The following is a 26,774-nucleotide window of genomic DNA, read 5'->3' as shown; positions in this document are numbered from 1 at the left end:
CTGCTGCAGTGCAGATTTGGCGGGGCAGGAACTGAACCGAGCCGAAAGGACCGAATTCACGAACGGTGCGATCGGAAACCGCTCCCTAGGCGCCCCGCAACCCCGCACAGCCCCGCAAAAAGCCGACGGACGGCGCTGGAGAACGGCGCGGGGAGCGGCACCGCGCGCCCCGGGGTCACGCAGCGCCGAATCTCCGCCGCCCGTCCGACGCTGAGACGGGCAGCACCGCGAGTGGGGCGGAGAGGGGCTCGGCTCCGCCTCGCACCCCTCCGGCTGCGGGCAGAGCTCGGGGCCCCTCCGGCGGCGGCGCGGGGAAGCGGAGCTCCGGCGGCCGCGGGGCTGTGTGGGACACGCGGTGCCCACGACCACGGGGCAGCCCGGTAGGGCAGTGCTACTGCGCGGCCACGCACCGCACCGCACACCCACAAAAGCCCCCTCTGGCTGCCCCCCCGCTTCATGTTCAGTTCTACAAAGCCCCCCCCCCCGACCCGTGGAGCACCCACGCGCTGCGCACCCACGCGCTGACAGCCCCGGCCGCTCACTCACACACACTCACACTCACACACACACTCACTCACTCACACTCACACTCACACTCACTCGCGCTCACCCCCGCGGGACCGGCAGCCCCTCCCACCCCCCCGTCTCGCAGCCGGGATTCCACGCGCCGTGACGTCACGCCTCGCGGCCCCGCCCGGGCGCTATAAGAGCGGCCGCGTGCCGCAGTGGGCCCGGCGGAGAGCGGCGGAGCCGGCGCCAGCCCAGCCCGGTTCCCCGGCCCCGCCATGGCCGCGCTGGCCCGCTGCCTTCCCCTTCCCCTGCCCCCATTCCTGCCCCGTTTCTTGCCCCTGTTCCTGGCGCTGCTCCTGGCGCTGTCGGCGCTGCGCGGCCGCGCGCAGAGCTTCGGGCAGACGCGCTTCATCTGCACCTCGGTGCCGCTGGACGGGGACATGTGCGCGGCCACGGCGCCGGGCGGAGGTTCGGCCGAGGAGCTGAAAAGCACCGTGCTGCAGCTACGGGAAACGGTGCTGCAGCAGAAGGAGACCATCATGAACCAGAAGGACACCATCCGCGAGCTGACGGCCAAGCTGGGCAGGTGCGAGAGCCAGAGCGTGCTGGACGGCGAGTCCAAGGGCGGCGGGGGGGGAAGGAAGCAGGGCGGCTTCTCCAAGAACACCATGGGCGACCTGTCCCGGGCGCCGGCCGCCGAGACCCTCAGCCAGCTCGGGCAGACGCTGCAGTCCCTGAAAACCCGACTGGAGAACCTGGAGGTACCCCGCGTCCCGCACCCGGACCCCGCACAGCGCGGAGCCCGCGGGGGAACGCGGCGTTAACGGTCCCCCCCGCTCTGTCCGCCCCCCGCAGCAGTTCAGCAGGATGAACTCCTCCGGGCAGAGCACCAACCTGAAGGACATCCTGCAGAACAAGATCGACGATCTGGAGAAGGAGGTGCTGTCCCGGGTCAACAGCCTGGAGGAGGGCAAATACAACCCCAAGAACGAGTCCGAGGAGCGGGGCAAGATCGAGAGCACCCTCACATCGCTGCATCAGCGCATCAGCGACCTGGAGAAAGGTACCCCCCCTCCGCGCCCCCCACCCCGCCAGCTCCCCGCTGCCGGCGGAATGCCGAGCAGAGCCCGTCCGCTCCGAGCGCTGCCCTCCGCCCCCGGGGATGCTCTGCTCCGCGCTGGGGATTACGGCCGGAGCGGGGCCGTGCGGGGGGGATTTGTGCTCGTTGCCGTTACATAATGGGGTGGGGAGGAGTGCGGACCCCAACACACGGGTGGGCACACTGGGTCCCAGCACGCCTCCACCCCACAGGCCAGAAGGACAACCGCCCCCCGGATAGGTTCCAGCTCACCTTCCCTCTGCGCACCAACTACATGTATGCCAAGGTGAAGAAGAGCCTCCCTGAGATGTACGCCTTCAGCATCTGCATGTGGATCAAATCCAGCGCCTCCCCCGGCATGGGCACCCCATTCTCCTACGCCGTGCCCGGACAGGCCAACGAGCTGGTGCTCATCGAGTGGGGCAACAACCCCATGGAGATCCTCATCAACGACAAGGTGTGGGCACGGGGGGGCTGGAGGGATCCTCCTTGATGGCACGGTGCGGGCACGGAGGAGCTGGAATAGGGGGGAGCGGCATGGGGACCTACCACCTTGACCCCTTCCCGTCCCCGTTAGGTGGCCAAGCTGCCATTCGTCATCAACGATGGCAAATGGCACCACATCTGCGTCACCTGGACCACGCGGGACGGCGTCTGGGAGGCGTACCAGGACGGCACGCAGACGGGCAGCGGCGAGAACCTGGCCCCATACCACCCCATCAAACCGCAGGGCGTGCTGGTGCTGGGCCAGGAGCAGGTAAGGATCCCTGCGAGGGGAGCGGGACCATCGCCGGCAGCACGGGGCTCTGACGGCCACCCCTCACCCTATAGGACACGCTGGGCGGAGGGTTCGACGCCACGCAGGCCTTCGTGGGGGAGCTGGCACACTTCAACGTGTGGGACCGGCGGCTGTCCCCGGGCGAGGTGTACGCGTTGGCCACCTGCAGCAGCAAGGCGCAGGCTGGGAACGTCATCGCCTGGGCAGAGGCCAACATCGACATCTACGGCGGGGCCACCAAGTGGACTTTCGAGGCCTGCCGTCAGCTCAATTAGGGCCACGGACACGCGAGAGCCGCCTCTTCATCGAGTTCTTTCAGTCATTTGGGTTTTCCTCTTATTTATTTATTTATTTTGGTTGGGGTTTGTTTGTTTGTTTGTTTGTTTTTGCGCAAAACTGACTGAGAACGAAGCCCTCACCCCCACCCCAACTCCCCCTTGGAGCCGGGCCCCCCCCCCCTTCATACCCGCAGTCCGGTTTCTGTCTTGCCAACGTCCTTCAATGCCTGCGTGCCTTGGCCTGGCGTGGCTGCGCCCGCCCCGCTTCGCCCGGCCCCCCCACCCCATCCCTGTCCCCCCCCACCTTGCAGCCTCCCCAGGGCTGGCAGAGGATCACAACCCCCATAACCCCGCCATGCACCCTCTTCAGGCCTCTCTCTGTGCTCTGAGGATGCAGCCCTCCATCCCCTTTCCCATTCCTTCTCCCCCAGGAGGGCCAAACTCTGTGTGTTCCCCCCCAGCACCGCTCCCCAGCACCACAGCCATAGCCCCGGGCTGCAGGCAGGAGCGGGCCCAGCCCCTTGCCCCCCCCCCCTCACTCAGGTACGTCCCCCCCCCCTCCAGCCCACAGCCCCGACCCCCTCCCATGCCGTAGCTGGTGACAAATCCGCCTTTCTGCCCCTGGGAAGTTTAGCGACTGCTGAGAAGTCCGAAGCCTTTCTGCTTTTGATAACACAATATATTGTTTCTCTTACTATCAAAGGAAGTTTATTACCGATAATAATAACGATAATTAAAAAAAAAAAAAAAGGTATTTTTATGAAGAATTAAGAAGCACTCCCTGAGAAAAAGCACTCTGAGATCCTGCAGGTGAAGGGGAAAAAAAAAAAAAAAAAAAAAGAGAAAGAAACGTATTTTGAAACAAATGCATTTTGTATGGTTTCCTTTTCTAAAGTCCCGCTTTGTACTACAGCCGCAGCCATCGCCCCCAGTGCCCCCAATGCCTCCTGTGCCCCCGGGGCCCATTCTGACTGTGCTCTCTTTAGGAACAGCTGTGAGTCCGTTCCATTCCCTGCGGAGCAAAGCGCAGAACGGAGCGGTGCGACCCGGTGGGTTCATAGCATACAGTGCAGAGAGGGAGCGACCGCCTCTCCATCGCCGCCGTTCTGCCAACCGAAGCTGTCCATCCCTCCTCTCTGTCTCCTTCGGATTCTGAATGGGTTACGATACGCTCCAGCCCGCAGCAGCAGCTCTGAAATGCACTGTTTCTACTGACGATACTCGTGCTTTTTTTCCATTTTATTGCCGAGATGACATGAATTGTTGACTTTATTTTTACACAATAAAAGAGTGAAGAAAGACGCCGGGCTGTGTGTGCTACTCGCAGGAACCCCCTGCCGCACGCAGGAGCTGCTGCACATCCCTGCTCATTGCATGATGAGCTCACCAGGTGAACAGATTGCCTTTCCTGTCGGCCCAGAGCACGCTGCCCACCATGGAATGCCCCCAGTCCTCACTCCTGGCTCTGCGCTTCCACCCCAGCACCGTGTCCCAGCATGTCATCACGTTGTGAGCTGATGGATGGGGAGGGCAGGGTCTGGGATGAGGCAGTGGGGGTCCCAGAGCTGCTTGGCTCCTGCAGCCCTTTGTGCTGTGCTTGCCTGCAAGACGTCTCCTAGCCACGTGCCACCCATATGTACCATGGCCACCCTACCCCTGTGTACCCCTCAGAGCACTGCCCTGGGTACAACACCGCTGCACCAAAGCAGTTTCAGGGCCATTTAGTGCAGCCACTGTGCCTCCATTCCCACACCCCCTGCAGCCCAGCTGCTCCACAGACAAGGCTGCCCACCTCCGTGCTCCCTCCAGCCGCAGCAATGAGCACAATGACCGGGGGAGCCAAGGATTTTGCATTGGGGGTGGCACAGCTGGGTGCCCCCCATGCTCAGCCCCACAGCTTTGGGCTGCAGCTCACAGTGGGAGCCCGGAACCACTGCGAGCGCTCGGATAAAGGAGAGCGCTGCCCACACCGAGTGCATTAAATCCAGGAGGCTTTTAGAGCAGATGGAGATCTTGGGCTGCGTGAGGACAGGGCCCACGGCGCTGGGAGGTGGCGCAGAAATATTGACGGGGGCGAGGGAGAGTTCTTAAGGGCAGGATGCAGCCGGGATTTACTGCGCTGATCCGGGCGCTCGCTGCTGGCTCACGTGGGAGAGAAACCTCTCACCCCTTCTTCCTACACAGTGGGCACAGCATGGCCTCGGAGTGACGTGCAAAGCAAAACCAGCTCTGTTCCATCACAGAACACCCATGGAAAGCGGAGAGGCACTGCACCCTGAAGTGCTCCCCCCTCACCCCCAACCCATGGGATGCAGACACTGCCCAGAGCTGCCCGCAGCCACCCCCCAGCATCGCTGCGATGCGGTGCTGAAGGCACACACTTAATAACATGCAGTTAAATTAATTAGCACCGAGCGTGCCACACCGTGTGCTGCTCTGCACTGCTGTGCTGGGAGAGCCAGATGAAATATGGATGAGGCTCTGAGCAGTGATGGGGGCTCAGCCTGGAGCCGCGACCTCAGTGCCTATGGAGAGTTGCTCTTTGCCATCATTTTGCAAAATCTAGAGGAGGTGGGAGGAAAGCTGAGCGCTCCCCTGCACGTGGTGCTCCACAGCAGGAGGTGGGCAGCAGTTTGAGAGCAGCTCCTTGCAGGGAAACCGGGGCAGCAGAGGCAGGGATCTCACTCTGCTCTCTGTGCAGCTGACAGCAAGGGAAGCCGTGGCAAGGGCTCCTGTTGGTAACCCACATCCTGCAGCTTGCTCTGCCCATGTAGAGCTGGCTCCAGAGCCTGAGCTCCGTGGCATGAGATTCACAGCACACCACCAGCAGCACGGGATGAGCCCCCAGTACAGCGGGACAGGCAGGGAGGTTTTGGTGCACAAGCACTGTGTTGTCCTTTGCACTCAATGTGCAGAACTGTGAGCATCTTTGGCACAGCTCTACTGCAGCACAGAGGCACTGCCATCATCCTCATCATTCTGGATCTCTTCTTTCAGAGCCACTGCCTGCTGCAGGTGGGAGCTTTGCTCTCATAGAGTCCTTTCTCCTTCTGCTCATTCCCAGTGCCTTGGGGATCCCACTGAGCAGCACTGAGGGCTGTGGAGATGCTGTGCTCAGGGTCTCCACACCAGGTGAAGCAGCTCTAGGTGGGGGGGAAGCACAGCTGGTACGCTGTGGGATGGCCCTATAGAGCCATGGGGCCACGTGCTCCCCCCTCACACATGGAGCGGAAGGAAGAACGTCTCCCCAGCACATTAAAAATAAATGCGGCATCACACTAATTATGCTGTGTAATTAGCATTTGTTTGCTGCTTATCAGAAATCCACAGGGAGCGGAGCTGGACCCCATGCATCCTTTGTGTACCAGCCAGGGCTCCAAGCAGGGTCGGCACCAACCCAGCTATGGCCCACAGCATCACCCCCATCCTACAGCATCACTCCCAGGGTCCTCAGCTCCCTGTTCCTCCTTCTCCCCACATGAGCCCATCCACACCCGGGCTGCAAGCAACAGCTGAAGGGATGAATCCACAGCAATACTGAAAATTAGGTCAGCAATCGCCTGCAGCAGATTTTAACATTTATCAGCCCGGCTCTACTGCTGCAAGGCTCTTTTACCAAGAGCCACGCTGCCATAGGGCCGAGTCAGATGCACCCCGCCTGTCCCCCTCCCATAGTGAGGTGAGATCATGGCTGTGGGGCTGCCCTGGGCTGGTGGAGCAGGGGATGGGCAGCCTCCCCCCAACAGCACACACAGCCCCACAGCCTTGTGATGCTGCCTGCACTCCATCACCCTACAGGACACAGCCTCTGCAAGCCAGCAGGCAAACAAAAGGAAACCAGGTGACATTTACCTAGCAAACTAATTGATATCCGAGTAATTGGAGAAACCTCGTTCCACACCAGCTGGATTTCCCAAGCCTTTCCTGTCCCACTCGCTGCAAACAAGGTTTGTGTGCTAATCAGGCAGCTGGAATCACATCGCTACCTGCTGACATTCTGAGCAACTTACACAGGCACCAGATTTATGGTGGGCTCTCAGATGCTGAGCGCTCTCTGAAGAACTTATTTGGTGGTTTATTGGCTGTGTCTCTTCCAAGCAGTGACAGTAGGACAGTGCCAGATCACAGCTGGAAAGCCCCCGGGCAGCGGGTCCTCCCAAGGCTTAAGGAATAGACCATTATACAAACACAAATCAGTGTGGAATTGGAGCACAGCTCACAGGCAGTGGTGCAGCGAGCCCAGGAAAACACACGTTCCTAAGGAAACCCTCTGCACTGAGCTCTTGTGCTGGGAACTGCACCAATGCTTCATTACAGGATGATGATGTGGCCTTTAAATTGAATTCTTAAACCTGGGGTAATGCCTCATTGCTTTCCCCAGCCCCCAGGGTCTCTGCCCAGCTCAGCCCACCACCCCAACCACCCTGAGTGTCCATGCATAGCCTTGTGAAGCTGCTCCATCATTCCCATGCCATGGTGCATAATTACCTCGTTTGCCAATAATTTGGATGTCAAGAGAAAATCCATTTGTTTGCTTTTAATGAACATGGCCTTAAAATGGAGCCGGGGGTGATGTTAGCAGCCTGCAGCTGTGCCCTGCTATGGGAAGCACAAAGTCAGTTGCCGTTCCTACTGCTGCCCAATGGGGAGAGCAATGGGAAGCCCCAAAGCAGCCCCTGGTTTCATTTGTTCCTGGGACACCCAAAAAGTTCATTCCAGCAAGCAGAGAGCTAAAGAGGAAGGGATGCACATGAGTTTCCTTAGCAAGGACACAAGCTCTGGTCTCTGAGTTTCCATTAAGAGGAGGTTTCATGCTTCACAAAGCGATTTCCCCTTCCCTGGTTTTTAAACCAATTAGATAAAGACCAAGTTAATCCCTTATTGTGTTCAGAGCCACCAGCAGGCACCAAACATGGGGATTATATGCTTTGTTTAACTGACTCCCCAGGTCCTGGCAGCCACGAGCACCGCAGGGCACAGGGCAGGGTGAGGTGGAGCAGAGTGTGGTCTGTAGGACCCCTCAGCCCCATAACCCAGAGCAGCCTGGGCTCACAGAGCCACATGCATGCATTGCTCAGTGGTCGGGCGCTGCACACAGCTGCTCTGCTGCTCAGGATGTGGCCACACTCCAGAGGTACTGTGGCAGTGCCCTCAGCCTGCAGCCACGGAGCCCTGTGCCAACGGTGGGGTCACACAGAACCAAATGGTTCCCCCTTGGCTCTCCCTGCCAGGCACAGGGATCCCTCTGATCCCACGCAGCGCAGAGATCAGAGGAGCACAGCGTGGCTGTGACTTCCCTTTCTTCCCAGCCTCTGTCCACCCCCACAGCGAATTCCCATGTGAAAAAATTGCTTTGAGGCTTCCCAGGAGATGGCACGCTCCTCCTCAGGGCCTGAAAACTTTGACTGCTTGTGGGTTTGTCTTTACAACAAAGGAACCAGCACGGTTTTGGAGGAAAAGAGAATTCCATCAATGACCAATTGCTGCCAGTCCCTCCTTCCCTCCCATGGACCAGTCCCTGGGGATAGGACCACAATCATCATCTAGTTTCAACCCACTGCTGTGTGCAGGGGTCGCCCAGAGCCACATCCAGCCTGGTCTTGAATGTCTCCAGGGATGGGGCATCCACAGGAACAAACTGCCCCATACCACCAAGAACCCACACCACTGGAGAAAAAGCTTTAGCCTTGCAAAGTAGACTACACTAGCTTTATACAGGAACAGAAAGTGTTTGTTCTGCTCTCTGCTGTTAATGCAAAGCTTCACAAAGGGCTTAACTGACAAGTGGTCATCCAAACATGTTGGCCACAGAGCTTCCATCGTGACCTGACACAAGTGCTCCTGGGGTTGACTCAAACTGCAAAAATCCAGGCCTGAAATCTGGCCATCCTGACCCATTTGTGTGTTAACAAGAACCTCCCTGCCTGTTCTCCTTGAAGGGAAATTCACCTTTTTCCTGAGGTCTTTTCTTCAGGAAGAGCTGATATACACCACAAGCCCCACCTCAGTGGCTATGGGGAGGCTCACAGTAACCCCAATCAGACCCGTCTCTCATAACACCCCCATATCAGGATTGCACTTCAGAAGCAATACAGAGCATTTCCCAGCACCATCAGCAACACCAGAGCACCGTGTGCCCAGCACAAATGATTTCCACCCAGACACTGAGGCAGCTGGCACGCAGAAACCACTGACACCAAACAGACAGAAAGTTTCTCAGGTACCAAAGCTCAGACCTCTGAGCCTCTTCCAAAGCACACAGCAGACTGTTGGCTCCGTCCCCTCCCTTGTGAGTCACACACCCACCTGAAACACGGTGTCCCCTGCCCGTCTGTCAGGACCAGCAGGAGCTGCGTTCTGTGCTTCTGTTCCCCAGAGATATACAGAGGGAGAGCAGGCTGAAGGAAGGCTGGAGGCCATTCCAAAACCCTCAAGAGAGTCTCTATGCCCCAGAGAAGTGCTGGGAGCCAACGGGCAGCTCTGCAGCTTGTTGGGTTGCTTAACTTAATATCCAGTGTCTCTTCGACAATCCCCTCCCTGCAACAACCCGAGTACTCAAGGAAATTACAGCAAAATTACAAGTAAATATATGTATTTACAGTGCTTAAAAACAATGAAAAATATAGTCTAAACATCAAGTAACAAATTTAACAGAGGCTGAGCTGTGAAGCTGTGAACTGCCAGAACAGTGCAGCACCGCTGCTGGTGTTGTGCTGACCAACAGAGCCACGTGCTGCTCTGCCCCAGGTGGCACACAGCTGCTGCCCTCTGCACAACCACAGTCTGCAGATTCAATGAGGAGGGTCTTCATCTTCATCGTCTCTTCCAGAATGAGATTTTTCCTCCAGATCAGCTCTCTCTTTCCTGCAAGAAACAGGAAACAGGAAGGATTAGAGACTTAAAAAAAGAAGGAGCCAAGAGGACCAACTATTATGTCACCTAGAGGTTTACAAGCTCAGATGCACAAGTTTTGAGACACGCAGACACCAATGGAATAGGTTTTGTGTTTCTGCTGTGCACGCCCCCAAACCAGCCAGTCTTTATGTAGGTTTCAGCAGCAGCAAGGAGCACCAGCTACCAGCACAGTGCCACCCCCATGGCCTGGCTGCACTGTGCAACACCACTAGAACAGAAAACCTCATCTTTTGTTTCTGGCTTCATGATTCAGAGAACAGAAGAGCTGAGCAGAACATGACAAGCTGCACTGGAAAGGTGTCATAAGGAATCTCTGTGAGGTGCCTCATCTCAGCACAAGTAATCCTTGACTCCTGCCACCAGCAATCTTCACTTTCTGGTTCAGCACAACTCCCAAAGTGGGGTGGGCTCTGAGTTTCTGACAGACTCCATTCACCCCAGAGCCCTTCAGACAGTGCTAACCTGGTGTCTGTCCAACCTGCTGTGGCTCTGAGGGAACCCAATGATAAACTCTGATGAACTGCGCTGAAAAGGCAGCAGAGCCTTCTCACAACACGAGGAACTCCCACACATCAGTGGACTTGCTATGGATTTACGCTGTTTAACTGAGCAGCCACTGGCCAACATGATGTAAAAGTGAGGGAGCCTGACTCTCCCCTTGCTTTCTGGCAACAGAAACCAGCACCTCGCAGGATATTTCCGTTCACCTTCATGTCACACTTGTGGGCGTTAGTGCTTTGCTTATCATGGGTGCTGGAAAGAGACCAAATCCCCAACGACCTTCCCCAGCCCAGGACACGGTGCTCTGCACAAGAAACGTGTGAAGTAACATGGCCACAATCACCCCCAGAAATCACCCTTTGTGGGGGCAGCATGTCCTGATGTCACTGGAGCTCACCTTGTTACCCCACCCGTCCCTTTAATGCCATTACTGAAGATCATTACATGAGCAGATCCCCTTTGGAGAGGCAGCTGCTTGGGCTGCCCACACACCTACCTCTTTAGCCCGGAAGGTACAACTGCTGGTGGGGAACACATCTGCTTCTGAATATACGCCCTCGATCTAATGTCAGCCTGGAATTAAGGAGGAAAATGAGTGAAGAGGGACTGAGCCACCCGTTTGGTGTCTCCCCACAGTTATCTCTGGATGGCTCTGCACACCTTGATGCCAGCACGCCCTAATTAGCCTTTAGCTGACTTGCAGAGAGGAAGCTGTGTTCTTCCTTCCTCGGTGAAACAGAAGTTGTGTCCTGGAACCATGCTAAGTGGGACTGCCATGGGCACTGCAAACAGCTGTGGGCTGCAACCTTCTAGGTCACAGCACTCCAAAGTCATCCATGGTCTTAGCAGCTCTGACTCTGTGATGTTCAACACAGAATTAACTTTTCTGGTCACTAAACCAGCTGAGAAATAGGACTGCCTTCTCCACAGGAAACTGTACATTAAGAAGGGGAACAAGGCTATGGGGAGGGCCACTAAGAGCTTGGGAACATGGTGATACAGCAGGCAAGTTGTCAAGATGACGTGGGATGAAAAGAGAAGCTGGCATTGCCAACTCTCATACCCATCTTTTTCCTTCCTCTGTTCCAGCAGTTGCACCATGCAGCAACAGATGGAGAAGCACACCACTTGACTGCTGCACATCCTTTTCCCTAGGCAAGAACTTGGCTCATCCTGCCTTCGCGCCTGGTGGGCTGGCTGTGTGATGGTAATTATGCATCTAAAGCAGGTAAAAACATCCAGTAAACACAGAGACAAGGCACAAGCACACTCGCTTCTTGGCAGCAAGGCAACCGACTGACACACCTTTCACACTGTCCCAGCCTGCGAGACCAAAAGCAAAGCTGCCAAGGGGAGCAGTAAACACACGAGACTGCGTCAGTGCTATGAGCTCTGCTTTCTAGTACAACCTCCCCTGGGGCCACAAGTAAGAGGTGTAATGTTGAGATTCTACCTAACGTGTGTTTTACTGCCCTCCTCTTCCTTGAAGCCATTATCAAATCCCTGCTCCTGCCAGCAGCCATCTCTCCCCTTCTGCTTCTGATATACACAAAACCACCTGGGAACACCAGGAGAACTGAGCTGCTGCTCAGTTGATCTTATCAACAGTACAAGCCAGCACGCAGCAAGAGCAGGGCAAAAACACCAGCAGAAATCCCAAGAGGAGTAGAAAGTGTTGCTGGACACCGACTGGATGTTCTCATCACCTAGAAGCACTACTGTTCAGCTTTCAGTGCTACTCCACATCGGGCTTGAGGCTCCTGAATGCCAATACAAGCACCCAGATCCTGGGCTCTTGGTTACTTTGAGAACAGACAGCTGATTTCAACATTCCCTTAAAGTTTTGTTTTTCTTTTCCAGAGCCTTCCTTTCTCAAGAACGCTGCTACCCCGTGACATTTTAGAACAGCTGCTGCACCCCATCTCAAAGAAAGAGTCTCTCTCTCTCTACTTAAAAAGCAGCCTGTGACCTTCCCAGCTGGAAAAGCTTCACAGAATAGAATGATCATTCTAATAAAGTGGGTTAGCACATCCCCGGTGGCTGTCCTTGAAGCATTTGCTCATCTCTGTGCTACTTCTGAAGAGTCTCTCCCATGCCCCAGAAGAGCTCCCCACTATCCATCCATCCCAGCAGCTCTCAGTCAGGCTTCTCAGGTGGCAACTCTGCCAGCTTACTGCTGGAAATGCAGCTCTGCCACTGTTTAACAATTCTGCAAGCTCGAGAACAAAAAATACTTACATAAGGGGTGGTTTGTTTGGGAGATTTTTTTCCCTTCTCTCTATAATTGGACAGTTTCATAACCGAACTGACAAATAACTTTGATCACTCTTCAGGATAAGAGATTACGTGATGTATTTTACAACAAGGGAAAGAGGCTGTTCAATAGAGTCCCTGCTGGGAGACCGAGGGTAGCAAGACTCAGGTCTACAAACTATTTTTCTAGGTAAGAAAAAGCCCAAACCACGTTCTGCTGGTAACATAAGCTAATGCTTGACTAGGTGGCAAATTACTGGCTGGTCCTCACTCCTAACACACTGCTGAGAGACAGCTTAACCCAGCGTATTAACCAAGAGGCTAATCAATAAGATGGATAACTGTCCAGTAATAATCCTCGCAGATTGTTTCTATTTTCAGCCAGGCCCAGTGCTGGCATTAGGGTCTGGAATTGTTGCTTTGCCTATTCTATGAGGTGTGGTGGTGATCAGCAAGCTTGCACGGGGGGGCTACACCTCAGTGGTAAGAGTTTTGGGACATGAGGTACTGATGTTCCTGCAGGGCAGCAGGTGGTAATGCCACACAGAAGGGGGATGATGGCTTATTTCTCAATTTTGCATTTGTAAGTATGTAATACTCCATATGATACCACCAGCAGAAATTCACAGCTCTGGCCTGGCTGACTTTTGTCCTCTCTGGTGGGCTGGAGCAACATCAGGCTGCCCCACCAGCCACCTCCTGAGCCAGCAGGAACCAGCTGGGCAAGATGCCAGCTGGAGCTAAAAGGATCATCAAGTGCGCTGGAGGCTGGTATGCAGCCAAGCAGGAAGCTGAAGCAGCAAGAGCAGAAGAATCAGTCCCAGAGCAATCTTTATCAGATGGAGAGTGTTAAAAGCTTCCACACTGCATGGGGATCCTGGGTCTGAGCAGGCTCAGAGCGTAGGCAAACACTAAAGAGGGCTTCCGACCCCTGCTAGAAGTAGGCAAGGGCAGATGCTCTCAGGAGAGCTTGCCACTGTTCCAGTTTGAATGCTTTGCCTACTATTCTCAGACAACGGTTTCTGCCCACCTCAACTAGCACTGACTTCACAGGAACTGACCTTTGCCGGGATAGCTCCAAAGGACCAACCCTGTGTCTCAAAATCTCGCCAGCTGTCTGGGTGAAGGGATCACCCCTCTGCAAACAAAATTCTCCCAGCTCAGCCTCACACATGGAAGGTGGACTAAGCAGGATGTAAATATTTACTGAAGGAGATAATCAATTTCTCTCTGCTTCCTCTGAAAGATCACCCCTCTCACCTGCATCACAGCCAGTTCCTTTACCAACACGACAACGCTGTGGGCTGAATGCAAATCAGTCTCATGCCACAAAAACCCACACAGGCTGACCAACCGTACCCCTATGAAAGAGGGAGGTTTAAGTTCCCACAAGATCTGACAGCACTACACATGCAGCAGAATAGCAGTGTGTTCCTACAAGCCATAAACACCACCTCAAAAAGGTACTGGCAGCTGAGCTATCTGCAAATCACTGTATTTCTGGGGCTACCAGAACTTAGAAACCAAGTGCTAACATTGCAGAGGTCTTTTACTGGACACTGGGGAAGCTGGAAGTGTATCACCCACCAGGTCTGCAAACCTGTTCTGGAGCGACCCTATAGCAAAAAGGAAGGAAGTCATACAGGGCAGGACTCCCCACAGCCTTCTGCTTCCTAATTCCTGCTTCAGGTGCTCAAGCTGAGGCTTCCAGCATTGCCCTACATCAAGACCTATGACAGTTATCACACAGAAGTGTGATGGGGAGATGTCCCATGGAAAGGGACATTAAGTGTCCTTTTCTGATCCCACTCCTCTACCTCTACAGTAAACACATTCATTTCCTCCTGAATGTTTAATCTCCCTGCGAGGGAATGGCAGTTCTTTCCATCACTTGAAATAAAAAGTTAGTGGATTGGAAAAAGCTAGAAATTAAATAAAGGTGACCAAAGTCTCCGAGACACTTTTTTGTTTCCAAAGGGAATGCTTTTCTCCTCTGCCCAACTGCAGAGAGAGCTTATAGCTCTGCGGAGGCATCTGTCCCTTGCTGGAAGAGGTTACATAAGAAGATCTATCAGCCTACTCCCGTCTGGCAGGTAGTGGTTTATGAGATCAGAAACTCTAGTTCTGGAATGGATGCCTCAAGGTTTGTTTTGCTCTAAGGTGTTAGATTGTGTGTTTTATAACTGTAGACTCAATACTCTGTTCTCAGAAAACACTGCAGTGCCAAGGAAAAGCTCCTGTGTGTGCAGACTGCCCAACAGGATCATCTCGGTGCTGCTCTGAGGGGCTGCAGAGCAAAGGTGGTCAGGCACCTAACAAGCATGGAGGTGTAGCAACGTGAACTGCGTGTTCCAGAGCACCGTTACCAACAGGGACATCTGAACAGACCCTGCTGCCCAGGCAGTCACTGGGTTACTAACAGCAGCGTGACCCCAAAAGGGGTCAGGCTAAAAGTCCCAAAGGCTTTACAGTTCTCCAGATCCCTCTTCCAAGTGCTGCTGTGATTTAATTAGCATGAAGCAAAGCCTAGGTGGCAGCTGCGGCTGACTGAATGCGATCCAGTGCTGTCACCTACTGGCTGCCTGCCGCCCCAGAGCCCGCAGTTCCTTGCAGAGTGCAGTAGCAGAGAAAAGCCCACAGGAGCAGCACTGCGGTCTGTGCTAGGCTCAAAGCACGAGGGAACTGCATTTCCAGCTCCTCTGTATTAACAACATCAGCACCGCTGAAGTTTGCCTGCAGAGAGGAACCAAGACATCAGTCAGGCTGGGTCTGCAGTGAAGGCTGCGTGTTGCTTCTGAGCACTGCGTCAAAACAAGGAGTGAGGAAGATGGAAGGATCTACCACGTAAACAACACCACAACAGGCTGAGGAGAACAGGGCAGCAAGAAAAGTGCCCGCTGCAGAACTGTCACTTACAGATGGATGGCAAACCGGGACTCTGAAACACAGGCTTGGCATCCACAGCTGTCACGCTCCCTCCACTGACTACTTGCCTTCCTTCCCTGCCCCAGGCCTGCATTCCCCTTTCTCAGCTCCCTTGCTTTTCTACCTGGCGGATGGGCTCTGGGATCCGGTATTTGCAGCAGGACTTGACAAGATGCACAGCTGTCTCCAGGCATATCCGATGGCCCACTGAGATATACAGGGGTTTAGAGCTGCTGTTGCAGCCTCGCAGGGCCTGTACGTTAAGAAACAGTGGAGATCAAATCCTTAAGAGGCTTATTTCAAACAAGTATAAAGTAGCAGACGAATCATAGGCTAGCTAGTTGCCTTCAGAAAGCAGGAGGTGGTCCGTGTTTGGTAACGCCCAACCTTCTTAACCTTCTGCTTTGCAGCATCTCTTCACAGAGATCGTTTGCCCTTTTAGATCCCCGAGACCCCCAAATGCCTCTTGCTGCTCTGGGAAGCAACGAGACTTGCTAATGCAGGCTGTGTTGACATTAACACCAGTAAAAGGAAGTTTCTTACACCCGTTTGTTCCCTCTGCAACTCTCTTCAGAGTCCAGCGCTCCTACGTTCATCCTGGTAAGGTGCTGCAGAGTTGGCACCTCTCCCTTAACGCTGTGGTTCATGGAAACTGTGCTGGAACACAGCACCTCAGGTGTCACAGCCCCATATGTGAACAACACCTGAACCACCAACTCCTTCTCTGGATGTCTGAGCTGCTGGAAAAGGGAAATCAGTGCTACCAGCCACCTGCTCAGACAACATCCCCCAGTGCTCCCAGCTACACAGAGCTAGAAGATACGATGGTCAAGCAAACAGGAAACTGCCTGTGGCTTACCATACCAAGGACAGCCCCCGAGGTGCCCATCAGAGGGAAAGTATCTCCTTTCTTCTGCAGGGAACGAATCTAGGGCATAAAAACACTCAAGGTCAAAAATTACACAGTGAGGAAGTACATAATTGTGACTGTCCTGGTTCTCCAGGGCTGTAAGAGAGTGGAAAAAATTCCCAACCTGGCTTCACCTGCTCTTTGTGCAGCTCATCCTTGGCCAAGCCATCCACATGCAGGAGATTCTTGGCCACTCCAACGCACGGCAGATCTGTCAGGACTCCCAGGTGACAGGCCACACCAAACCCTACCGGGATGACAGCACTATAACTGCTGGAGATCACAAGATCGGAATCTCAAACGGATGCTGCTGGTGGAGCAGAGCCTCCAGTGCAGTCCTACCTCTCTGATGGAGCAGACCATTCCCATCCACAAGAAGCACCTGAAAAAGGCAAGAAAACCCACACAGAGTAGGACTCCCAAAGCCAAAGCAGACCTGGCTGACATTGGCTCAGCATCCCTGGTCCCCAGGAAAATTGCACCAGCTGCTTCAATGCAACTTCAGTGCTGCGCTGTCTGCCCTACCAGCAGAACACGGTCAGACCGTGCAGCCACAGCAGGACTCTGAGCCTACTTGGGGTAAGGGAACGTGTCGCACCTGAGGTCTGAGCTCGGGCTGCTCCCGCTGAAGCCTCTGAACAGCTTCCACCATGAAAGGCACCTCTCGGAAGGCCAAGAATCCTGCCACGTACGGGGCACTGACAGCCACCATCCGGCAATCCTCGTACAGCACCTGAAGAGCACAGCGAGGCAGCACACAGCAACCTGCAGGCACTGCTGGGCAGCTCCCGGCCGCAGACATCTCCGGCTCGCGTCCTTTGCTCTCAGCACTTCGTAAGGGCATCGCGTTCTGGACCTCGGCACTTCAAAAACCGCGTCGTTCCGGCTCCCTCCCCCAAATTTAAGGAGGAAGGCAGACAGAAGCGCGCAGCCCATCACAGCAGCTCGCACCGAGCGCCGCTCGGCTTCAACTCCTCCTCTCGACCCCCAACGTGACCCCGCGCCCCCGCCCCAACGGTACCTCGAGGCCCGGGTAGCTGAGCACGACGAGCGACACGCAGGCGCTGCCGTCGTTTCCCCTGCCGTACGACAGATCCACGCCGCCCACCCGCCGCAGTCCGGCCCAGCCCGGCTCCCGCTGCCACCTCTCCGTGTCCTCCGGCACCACGGCGGCCCGCAGCCCGGCCTGCTCGCTGCGAGGGACCGCACAGCTCAGCGCCTCGCCTCGCTCCCTCCCGGCCCCGACGGCCACCACCCCGCATCCCGCGCAGGCGCCGTTACCGTTCCCAGCTGCGGAGCGTGGCGGCCGGCAGCGCCTTCGGGTCCATCTCCCCCTCCCCCCAGCACCCCCAAAGCAGACGGGCGGAAAGAGACGGCAACGGAGCGCGCTTCCGCGGTTTATTGAGAAACGAAGAGTGCCGCCTTGCGGCGGGGAGGAACCGGCCGGGGCTGCCCGGGGCAGCGGCTGAGGGCGGCGGTGGAATGGATGTGAAGGAATGGTTCGGTTGGTTTCTGTCTTGGTTCTGAAGTCTGGGGCAAGAAGGGGCCGTGTGGGGGCTGGGAGAGCTCGCCCAGCACCTACCACATGTTAAGAGAAACCAAGAGTACAAAAACTCCCTATAACAGAGAGCTCGAAAAAGTTTTCCCCCCTTGAAGGAGCAATGCTTTTTTTTTTTTTTTTTTTTTTTAAATATATATATATATATATATATATCCATCTTCTTCCTTCAGAGGAGACCCCTCAGAGGAAAGGAGCTCCCCCCCGCCTCCTCTTCTATTGCACATCTCACGTTCACACTGGTTGCACCTCCTCCAAAAACAAAACAAAACAAACAACAACAAAAAAAAACACCACACCAAACACAACCAACGAAACCCACAAACACAGCAAAAAAAAAAAAAAAAAAAAAGCACCAATCCCTGAATCTCCCAAATTTCACTGGCACCAACAGCAAATCAAGGCACTACAGCCCCTGTGCATGGGGAGGGCAGTGTGGGCACTCTCAGCTTTCCCTACGCTCTCTCTTGAAGATTGCAGCTGCTTTCCAGGTGGCAGCAACATGAGAGAGGTGAATCTCATCTGGGAACATGTCCTGCAGCTCCTCAGCCAGCTCAGAGTCTTTTTCATCGAGGAGAGGAATGAGCGATTCCTTCACGCTGGAAATCAAAGAGTAAAAGCAGTGTTAATAGATGGGATACAGCATTCTGTGGGTTAATGAGCCCTAAGTGAGATGCTGCTGGTTGGCATCGTGTTGTCAGTTGTGTCTGCAGAAAGCTAAGCGTGCTCAGCTGAGTGATAGCTGTAGTATTCCCCAAACAGCCCATGTAAGAGGCAGAAGCACACAGGGCAGCTTACAACTGCCCTGCATATTCTTAACAGCAGTGCTCACACTACATGGCCAGCAGAGCAGCCATTTGCTAACAGAACTGTTTCCATCAAAAGCATTTTCATAGTGGCAGAAAAGCTTAAGTTGTTACTAAGTGTGGGTTGTTTGGGGCTGCACAAATCCATTTACCCCCACGTGGGTCTGAATTCATCTGCAGATCTGACACGCTTCAGCTTCAGGATGATCATCTTATGGAGCTCCTGCAGGAAGGTTTCCAGCCTTGAGTGGACAAGGTAGGTGTTGAGGAGCTTGGCCATCTCTGGACTGAGATCAGCTTTGTATTCTGTACTGATGTCTTCAAAAGGATCCTAAAAACGCAACGAGAGAACAAATTAAAGAACCAAAACCCACACACATAGAGCAACTTCATTTTAGAGGTGAGAGGACATCCGAGCAGTCACTGAGGACACAGCCCATCTTACCCTTCTGAGGCGCAGAAGCTGCTCAGATTTGTGGGTAGAGAGAAGGTGCCATAGGGCTATGATGTGCTTTAGGTGGCATCGTCTGAGGGCCTGAAAGAAAGTGGATGCGAGGGACACGTTTAGGAGCTTGTTCTTCCTCCACATTTCCCCATGCAGGGCAAAACTGCAGAGGAGTACAAGCACAAGGAAGATGCCCACTAAGAAAGAAACCACATGAGAAGGCAGAGTAACCCTGACCTGATCCAGGGAAGGTGTCCCTGCCCACAGCACAGAGGTTGGAACCAGACCATCCTTCAGGTCGGTTCCAACCCAAGCCATTGTGACTTAATATTACAAAACCTCTATCACTTTCCCGTTCCCTGTGTCACATAACTGTCATAACATAGTGCCTTTGCCCACCATCAGTCAAAAGCACCTTTTTACACGTCAGTAGGAGGCAAAATCTTCCCCTTTCACTCCTTGAGAAGCAAAGGGCTATCTTCATCCTGCTCAGTACCAGGCAAACCAATGTTGCTAAAAGCTGACTCGTGACTGAAATTTTTCCTTTTTCTCAGTTTTAGCACTGCAACTAATTATGCTGACATTCACCTAATTACTACCCTTCCTGGTGGTGCTGGCAGCAAAGCACGGAGCTGCAGAGAGGAGTCTGACCTTCTACACATCCTGCAATTGCAGGGTTTTGCAAGAACCTGCTGAGTGTCATGAACCATTGGATGCTCCCACCTGGTAAACTTCAGCTGCAGTGGAAGTGAAAATTGTTTTCTACCCTGCTGTCAAGTATGGTGGGGAGAGAATCCTAACACATTCTAATTCAGCTTGAATTAGAAATTTCAATGAGCTCAGAGGTCATTGACTGGATTTAGTATAAACCAGTACATATTTTTTCATTTAAGAACATGAACTATGTTCTCATGACTCACCTGCAGTACATGAGAGTTTGTCTGATCACCCATCTGCAGAACATTTTCAATGTAGTCAGTCAGAAGCATTTCAGTGTTCTCTCCAGCCATGGCCAGAAATTCCAAGGCAATTTCAGTGACAGACAGAGCATCACAGACATCGCTATAAGATTGTAATTCCCCACTGATAGCATTCATCACAGAACTGGGAAGTGCACTCTGAAAACCAAAGCATTGTTAGTTTAGAACCACTCCTTACTGCTGCTCAAGTTGCTGAAGTCCCGGACAAGGAACAGAACCCCAGATTTAGGAAACTGAGAATGCCTAATACATCTTTGCTTTGTAAATCCTAACTGACAAAAGACGACTACAGGGTGCATAATGAAGGCATGCCAACAGATTAGCAGGCAAGTCTTCAAAGCAGATTGGCAAAGCAAGCAAGGCACGCCTGACTTCTTAGCATTTAAGGGCTCACACGCTTGCCCTGTTCCCTCCAGGGCAGAAACCCACCTGATGCAGACGCTGCTTATTCTTGATATCATTAAATAGCTCTTCATAATTCCAATCGTGTCTGTAAACGAGGGTTGGTATTCCCTGTCAACAGAGAAACCATTTGTTGTAGAGCTCTGTAACATGGCTAACCCTGCTACTACAGCATATGCTTTGCTGCAGCAAACTCTGCAGGGCTTCCAGCAACAGCCAGCACATCATCAGAGCCCTGCAGACAACTGCAGGCCAGGCAGCAGCTAGTTGCCTGCTAGCTGTTTTCTGGCTGCCTAGAAACATAGCTAGCTGCCTTGTCCTACCGTTAGGGTGATGAGCGGCTTCCCCTGCAAGAACTTGCTGATGACTTGCTGCTGGATCCTCTCCAGATCAACGTGCTGCAATGTCTCCCCTCCCTTCTCCATGCTGTACTGGCAGTTGGATAAGATCAGAGGAATCAAGTCTCTCTCGACCTCATAACTGATCAAGTGAAGGTCAGCCACTTCTGAAGGACTGATCAAGTACCTGAAGAAGAGGGGAAAAAAAAAAAAATTGTCTCCATTTACAGTGACAAGCCTCTGTGAAGCAGGGAAAGCAGACCGTGTGGTGGCAGCTGATAAAACAGACCAAAAAGTGCTTAATTGCAAGAGCCACGTACCGATCATCTTCTTTGATGTGTTTGTTCACCGAGTGGATGAAGTCATTTTGCAGGCTGATGAGGTAACTGACTAAGGCTGTGGAGCAGAGGCCCAGTCCCTGCCGACGTGGCAGAAGGACCTCAAGCTTGCTGTCCAGGGTCAGGTCAGCATCACAGTAGCCTTTAGGAAGTTTAAATTCCCCTGAAATAAAAAGCATTGAAAGCTCCTTGAGGTGGCCTGGAGCCCACGGTAGGCAGCCTCTCCTGAGCTGACACAGGTAGGAGAAAGTATGCAACATGAAAAGAAAGCAGCACTCGTTCCATTCCCTGTAATGCTAAAGGAAGCATTACAAGCAGGGGAAAAGCCTTCCACTGCATATTTTTTAAATCTTTAATGGCCAAGGTCAGTTTTGAGGATGCATTTCAGCAACTGATGGGAGAAATCCACCAATGGTATTGAAGGACCCGTCTGACAGCAGGCACTCTCTCATTTCCACCCCTCAGAGCAGAGCTGGGAAAGAAGAACACTCACCATTGGTATCCAGTGATGACCTCAGCTTGTTCCAAACTGACAGGAACACATCAACTCTCCTCTCCAACAGAACCCACATCACATCTGGGAACACCAGAAACAGGAAACACCTTTTACTGGCAACACCATGAAATCCAGTAATACAAGAGTTTTCAAAGCACCACTGTTCAAACAGATCAGAAGTGCCTAAATGCACATTAAACAGTTTCCTAATGTTATGAAATGGAGTCATTTGCTCTGTTTATTCTTCTATTATTGTGTTAAGTTGGCCCAAGCTACAAAACTCTGACTCTGCATGACCTTTAAGAACTGTTCTGCAAGTACTCAAGAGCAGAAGCAATTGTATATAAGGGCAACTGAAGGATTTGTCACAAACTCTTTCTCCAGCACCAGAAAGGATCGACCTCTCTCATACCTTTTAGGAAGGCCCCACTCTAGGGCATAGCTCAGAAATTCAGCATACCCACAGCTGCATTCACCTTACCTATCTCTGAACAGCATCCCTACCCCTTGTAACCATCCTTCCCATGCTTGTAATTCTCTTAAAACCACTTTATGGTTTTTAAAAAAGAAACCTCCAATGTCAAGGCCTCCAGCTCATCCAGACAGGAGATGAAAGGAAAAGACTGCAAGTTTAACAGGAGTTTTCACCTCCATTATCAGCTGGATTCTCCAGGCAATCATTCTAAAGCACTTTGTTTCACTAATTTACAGTTTGGGCAGCATCTTCTCACCTGAGACGGGCTCACTGAGGAACTCTCTGATCGTGCAGCGTTTGGCATCAGAGATGTTCTGAAACAGCCTCACCAGGTCTCTCTGAAGAGCCAGAATCTCCGGCAGATATTTTACCAGCCTCAGTTCTGTTTCCTGGAGGGAGAAACGTGACCCGTAAGTAAAGCTGTCCTTGGACAAAATGCAGTTCTGAATACTTCTACTGAATTACTTTTTAGACATTACAAAGAAGTATATATATATATTTTACACGTGCAGTTCAAGATTATCAAAGGTTATGATGAGGAAGACACTATAATCAAATGCTAGAACACTGTTCAAGTTTGACTTTGTCTTCCCAATCATTTCTGTGCAATTTTACTGTTCTTTTTCAGTTTGATTTTGCTGCTCATGCTCGTGAGCAGAAACGCCTTGGCCTCTGTTCAGGTTTTGCTGGATGTGGTGTGCTGCCATTGGCTGTCCTCATACTCCCACAGGGAGCAAACCCAAAGAACATTCAGCATATCCTGGAATAAACTGGTGACATTACATGTCTCCTTTGGAAAAGTAAAGAAATGCACAAAGGTTTCCTGCAACAGCCTACCTCATTTTTAATAAACAAGGCTTGGGAAGTGGGACAAGACAGAGCCAGAGGTCCCTTCCAACCTCAACCATTCTGTGAGTCTGTGGACAGATATCCGAACATTGTGGGGTCTCACCCCTGTATCACATTCACCTTCTGCAGGAATTTCCACAGGAGTGGGACTGTGTCTTTGGCGTTCATTTGCTGGACTACATGGCCCAGGTTCTCCACTGAAATCCTCTTTCGGCTGCTCCACATCTTGGAGTGATGTATGTGGCTGTCCTTGGGCAGTTGGGACAGGAAGGTCACTGGGTCCCCATAAACTATTTTCACTACTGGATTGGAAGAGATTCTCTCATCTTCATGAATTTGCTCATTTAACTTCAGAAGTTTTTTATCCAAGTCCTGCATAAAAGAATGACGTTCTATCAGAATTGGCAGCTTTGTTTAAACTCCTAAATAGCTCAGGTTTAGGAATAGCTGGATGAAAAGGGGAACACGGGTATTATAGCAGGTTAGATTTCTAAAGAAGCGGCTACTGAAGGTTTTTAAAACAAATTTCTCACCTCCAATTCAGGAACAACAACTGTGCTTGCAATGATTTCTTCCCATTTGTTTCTTTTCTCCTTGGTGGAAAGCACACCATCAAACTGAACTGGCCCTGTAAAGAAATATTTAAGAGTTATGTTCGTAACACTTCAGTTGCAGAAAGAGCCTAGATTCCCAAAGCAAGTTTGCATGATGAGCCAGGAGCAATTACAGAGGTCCTGGAAGCTAAATGAGCATCTCAGTCTAGCCGAGTATCACCCAGAACAGCCTGAGATTACTGTGTGCTTTCAGAGACTTCAGTCATTCATTCAAATGATGCAGCCATTTATACAAGTCATTCAGAATCCCAGAAAGGTTAAACAACTTGTTCAAGGTCAGACCAGGAGCAACGACAGAATAAAGAACAGAACTTGAATAATGGCCCGTGCTGTCACACACTGAAAATACGGCTGTTCCATATAAATCACCCTACAACAATGACTCATGTCAGCTTGAGCTCCAGATTCTACTGCTAGCCAGACTCTGCCATCCCTATTCTATCAACTATAACTTCCTGGCAGTCGTTTAAGGAATAGCATACGATTATACACAGCACTGTGCTTTGAGCAGCACCTCAGCTTGTGAGCTGAGAACTCTGTCAATATATCACGAGGCTATTTATTCCACGATTCCTTTTCAGAACTACTTATCAAGACTTGCAAAACCCCTGTACTCAACCAAAATAGAGGTACACAGCTGAAATTTCTTCACTCCCTACAGTGAGAAACAAGCCTCACGTTCCTGCATCTTCCTCATCAGCTCAGCTACTGCCTGTTGGAAATGGTTCTTTACCAAAAAAGCAAAATAACTGCTGCCCTTAAAATGCCAACATTGCAGATGTGATAGGGCTGATAGCTTCCTTACCCTGCTCTGGGTGCTGGTCCTTCAGAAGGCTGCTTAGGACCAGATGAAGGATGTTGATAGTCTCATCCACACTCTTTCCCAAAATTCTTGTCAGCTGTGCCAAATCCTCCTGGATGTGCTGCTGCAGGAAGGTCACCGAGTTGCGCACCTGTGGCTTGATAATGTTTCTCAGTGACTAAAGAGTGACAAAAAGGAGAGAATGAGTACAGCCAACACCGCCCAGATCAAACAAGAACTGCAGTCTTACCAGAAAGTCTCTACTCCACCTATTGAACAAACAAAGGCAGGTATGCACACAAGACTGCACGACGAAACCAACATTCCCTGCTAGGCAAGGAGGGGAGTGAGTGGGTCTTGTACCCTTATCACTAGGCAATGTGACGAAAAGGACCAGCATCACACAGATTTCACTGCATTTCATGCTGCCACTTGAAGTTACCACTGGGAGATACCTGAGGATCTTTTGTGGCTCCCAGCAGCATCGTTAGATGTGTGAGCAAGCGGATCAGAACGAAGACAGCCGGGGTCATGGATCGATCAGACACTGCCTGTCCTCTTCTATGCTGTGCATCTCCAAGTATGTGGCCAGTTTGAGTTCTGTCCTCAGTACTCCTGTTGGAAAGCATATGTACAGTAATTATTGCCTTGACAAAAGAACGCATGAGGTTATCAATACCCAGCAACATCTTTCTGATCATGAGCTCTCTGAATGCCATAAAAGGTACCAACTAAGAGTGCTGCAGGGGAATGAAGAATTTCAGACAGTTTTGTATGCAAATAAGCTAGTTCCCTTAGTTTTGCTGTCTGATTTCTTTTAGTTGGACATCTCTTCTTGTTACGTATTCTATGAAAGAGGCAATGCCCAGCCCTGTCGGGCAGGATTAGCCAGCACCATGCAGGGCAGGTGAAAAGCCACTACTGTCAGACTTTCAGACCTTAAGGTTTTTATGCAAGGGCTGGAAGTGCAAATCCAGAGAAGGAGGAGGGAGTGCAAGTTGTAGTTCCTGCAGTTTTGGTTCTACAGCCTTGATAAGCCATCTAACAAGATGTAGTTTTTTGCTCTATGCCACTATGGAACCACACAACATACATCAGCTTAGATGAACAGAGTTGAAAAGCTTCAACTAAAAGTTTAACAAGCTCTTATTTTAATGTACTTTTTGGAAATTCAGAGTTTTACCAGCACCCCTCATGGCTCAGCCATTCCACTTCCAATAGGCCAACATGTGAGCTAGTAGGGAATCGTGCCACCTCGTAGCAGCACGAGGCAATAACTTTTGTTCTGAAGGCACAACAGGTAAGTACAATACCATTTAGCACTGAGAAGGTGAATGAATCAAAGCATACCGGAATTCTGTAAAGCCAGGCAGTTTGTTATGATTAAGCCCTCCAACTTCTAAGCCACACTCGATACAACGGCCAACTTGGCAGGGTCTGCCACACTAGCAAAAAGCAAAAAGCAAAAAAAAAAAAAAAGAGAACACTGAATTCCAGAGTAAGAGCAGAGAGAACAAAGCAAAAATCCAGACTGTAGCTGCTTATCTCAAAAACTGCTGTATACTGGGCAAATGACCTCTGGCTGACTTACTTCCCAGATTTATGGTACCGTCTGGGTTAGAGCCATTCTAAATTTTACATTACAGTGGCAAAATAGTTGGCAATGCAGAGAGTTTATAGGATGAAATGCAGTACAACAGAACTTCAGCAATAACTAAAATATGAAAGTTTATTGTTGCAAATCTTATTTGTTTAAAAAAAAAAACCTACCAATCTCAAACTCTTACCTCTCCTACAGTGCAGGGGTGGCCATTTGGACATACTGTGAAGAGAGAGAAAATAGAACAGCGTTAACAGAGCTATTTATGAAGCTCCTGTTATTTCCTATCACGGGGACCATCACCTTAAAGCTAGAAATATGCTTCAAGGCCTAATGGAAAGCACTGATGTTCCCAAAGCCCAACAGAGTGTGGAAGGCCCACACTGACACTAGAGGAAGCTTTTATTGCTTCTCTCCTTGAATAACATGGAATGGAAGCATGAGGAATAACTCATGCCGAGAAGAAGATGATGTCTGTTCTTGTATCAGGAATTCAAAAACAAGGATTCTTCAGTTTCTTTCAAAGCCAGTCAGTCACAAGCACTTACAGTACATATGCAGACCTTCCAGCCCTTTCCAGGTTCTCGCTTGAGCCAACAGATCTTCTGGCATCGTAGGCAGAAAAGAGTGCTAAAGAGGAAGAAAGGTGACAAATGAATATCTCAATTAATTCTTTACTGTAGCAGCAGCTCATTTGTTCGTTGTCCTCATTCCCCATCATGGTATCTAAAAGAAGAGGTAGTGCAGATGAAGGGTGTGATGCATGTGTATGGTTTCAAATGCTACCCTGAATATTGTCAAGACTTGCACATGCACTCTCTAGACATCCTAAACTCTTGGAGTGACCTCATGTACCCTGGTGTCTAATAGCGTGCTGCCTTACGTCTGGAAAGCCAGAAGAA

The 26,774-nt window shown here is 51.8% G+C and overlaps 3 protein-coding genes across 20 annotated transcripts in view; 1 reads left to right on the top strand and 2 right to left on the bottom strand.

Moving 5' to 3' along the window:
* Positions 1-700: 700 nt before the first annotated feature.
* NPTX1 (neuronal pentraxin 1) lies at positions 701-3,966 on the top strand. Its single transcript, XM_010721307.2, has 5 exons — positions 701-1,271; positions 1,366-1,573; positions 1,822-2,066; positions 2,187-2,366; positions 2,441-3,966. Exons 1-5 carry the CDS (start codon positions 786-788, stop codon positions 2,660-2,662), a joined length of 1,341 nt encoding a protein of 446 aa, XP_010719609.2. The 5' UTR covers positions 701-785; the 3' UTR covers positions 2,663-3,966.
* Positions 3,967-9,240: 5,274 nt separating this feature from the next.
* Positions 9,241-18,149, bottom strand: ENDOV (endonuclease V). 14 transcript variants are annotated; one of them, XM_031556302.2, is made up of 11 exons: positions 17,451-17,887; positions 17,191-17,362; positions 16,768-16,902; positions 16,512-16,551; positions 16,304-16,416; positions 16,119-16,187; positions 15,803-15,999; positions 15,384-15,512; positions 11,145-11,300; positions 10,578-10,654; positions 9,241-9,529 (listed from the first exon to the last, which is right to left on the bottom strand). In XM_031556302.2, exons 1-10 carry the CDS (start codon positions 17,885-17,887, stop codon positions 10,582-10,584), a joined length of 1,521 nt encoding a protein of 506 aa, XP_031412162.2. In that variant the 3' UTR covers positions 9,241-9,529; positions 10,578-10,581. The 14 variants fall into 14 exon arrangements, 7 of the variants coding, with proteins under 7 accessions (XP_031412162.2, XP_031412163.2, XP_031412166.2 ...); XM_031556303.2 differs by having other exon boundaries at positions 15,803-15,996; XM_031556306.2 differs by lacking the exon at positions 15,803-15,999 and having other exon boundaries at positions 16,124-16,187; positions 16,294-16,416.
* RNF213 (ring finger protein 213) overlaps positions 17,554-26,774 on the bottom strand; it is a 48,050-nt gene continuing 38,829 nt past the window's right edge. For all 5 annotated transcript variants that reach the window (XM_085240207.1, XM_085240209.1, XM_085240208.1 and 2 more), the window contains 16 exons: positions 26,421-26,502; positions 26,060-26,094; positions 25,623-25,717; positions 24,728-24,887; positions 24,276-24,450; positions 23,390-23,484; positions 22,977-23,228; positions 22,264-22,396; positions 21,530-21,613; positions 21,019-21,199; positions 20,684-20,885; positions 20,388-20,471; positions 19,899-20,096; positions 18,979-19,068; positions 18,686-18,864; positions 17,554-18,326 (listed from right to left, as the gene is read on the bottom strand). In XM_085240207.1, coding sequence (XP_085096333.1) covers positions 18,173-18,326; positions 18,686-18,864; positions 18,979-19,068; positions 19,899-20,096; positions 20,388-20,471; positions 20,684-20,885; positions 21,019-21,199; positions 21,530-21,613; positions 22,264-22,396; positions 22,977-23,228; positions 23,390-23,484; positions 24,276-24,450; positions 24,728-24,887; positions 25,623-25,717; positions 26,060-26,094; positions 26,421-26,502 — 2,199 coding nt within the window. In that variant the 3' untranslated portion in view covers positions 17,554-18,172. The remainder of the gene's footprint in view (positions 18,327-18,685; positions 18,865-18,978; positions 19,069-19,898; positions 20,097-20,387; positions 20,472-20,683; positions 20,886-21,018; positions 21,200-21,529; positions 21,614-22,263; positions 22,397-22,976; positions 23,229-23,389; positions 23,485-24,275; positions 24,451-24,727; positions 24,888-25,622; positions 25,718-26,059; positions 26,095-26,420; positions 26,503-26,774) is intronic.

The sequence above is a fragment of the Meleagris gallopavo genome, chromosome 20 (assembly GCF_905368555.1).
Source record: "Meleagris gallopavo chromosome 20, MGAL_WU_HG_1.1, whole genome shotgun sequence".
Lineage (NCBI taxonomy): Eukaryota > Metazoa > Chordata > Aves > Galliformes > Phasianidae > Meleagris > Meleagris gallopavo.
The sequence above is the reverse complement of the archived record's forward strand: the minus strand, read 5'-3'. Positions and strand labels throughout refer to the sequence as shown.

Excerpts from the sequence above, each read along its gene's own strand:
- ENDOV (XM_031556302.2), bottom strand. The coding sequence starts at position 17,887 with ATGGATATATATATATATATATATATATTTAAAAAAAAAAAAAAAAAA. Across the intron at positions 15,513-15,802 it reads TGCAGAGGGAACAAACGGGT|GCCCTGCGAGGCTGCAACAG; the intron begins GTAAGAAACTTC and ends CTTAACGTACAG. Across the intron at positions 10,655-11,144 it reads CAGAGGAAGGAAAAAGATGG|GCTGACATTAGATCGAGGGC; the intron begins GTATGAGAGTTG and ends CCTTAATTCCAG.
- NPTX1 (XM_010721307.2), top strand. The coding sequence starts at position 786 with ATGGCCGCGCTGGCCCGCTGCCTTCCCCTTCCCCTGCCCCCATTCCTG. Across the intron at positions 1,574-1,821 it reads CATCAGCGACCTGGAGAAAG|GCCAGAAGGACAACCGCCCC; the intron begins GTACCCCCCCTC and ends TCCACCCCACAG. Across the intron at positions 2,367-2,440 it reads TGGTGCTGGGCCAGGAGCAG|GACACGCTGGGCGGAGGGTT; the intron begins GTAAGGATCCCT and ends CTCACCCTATAG.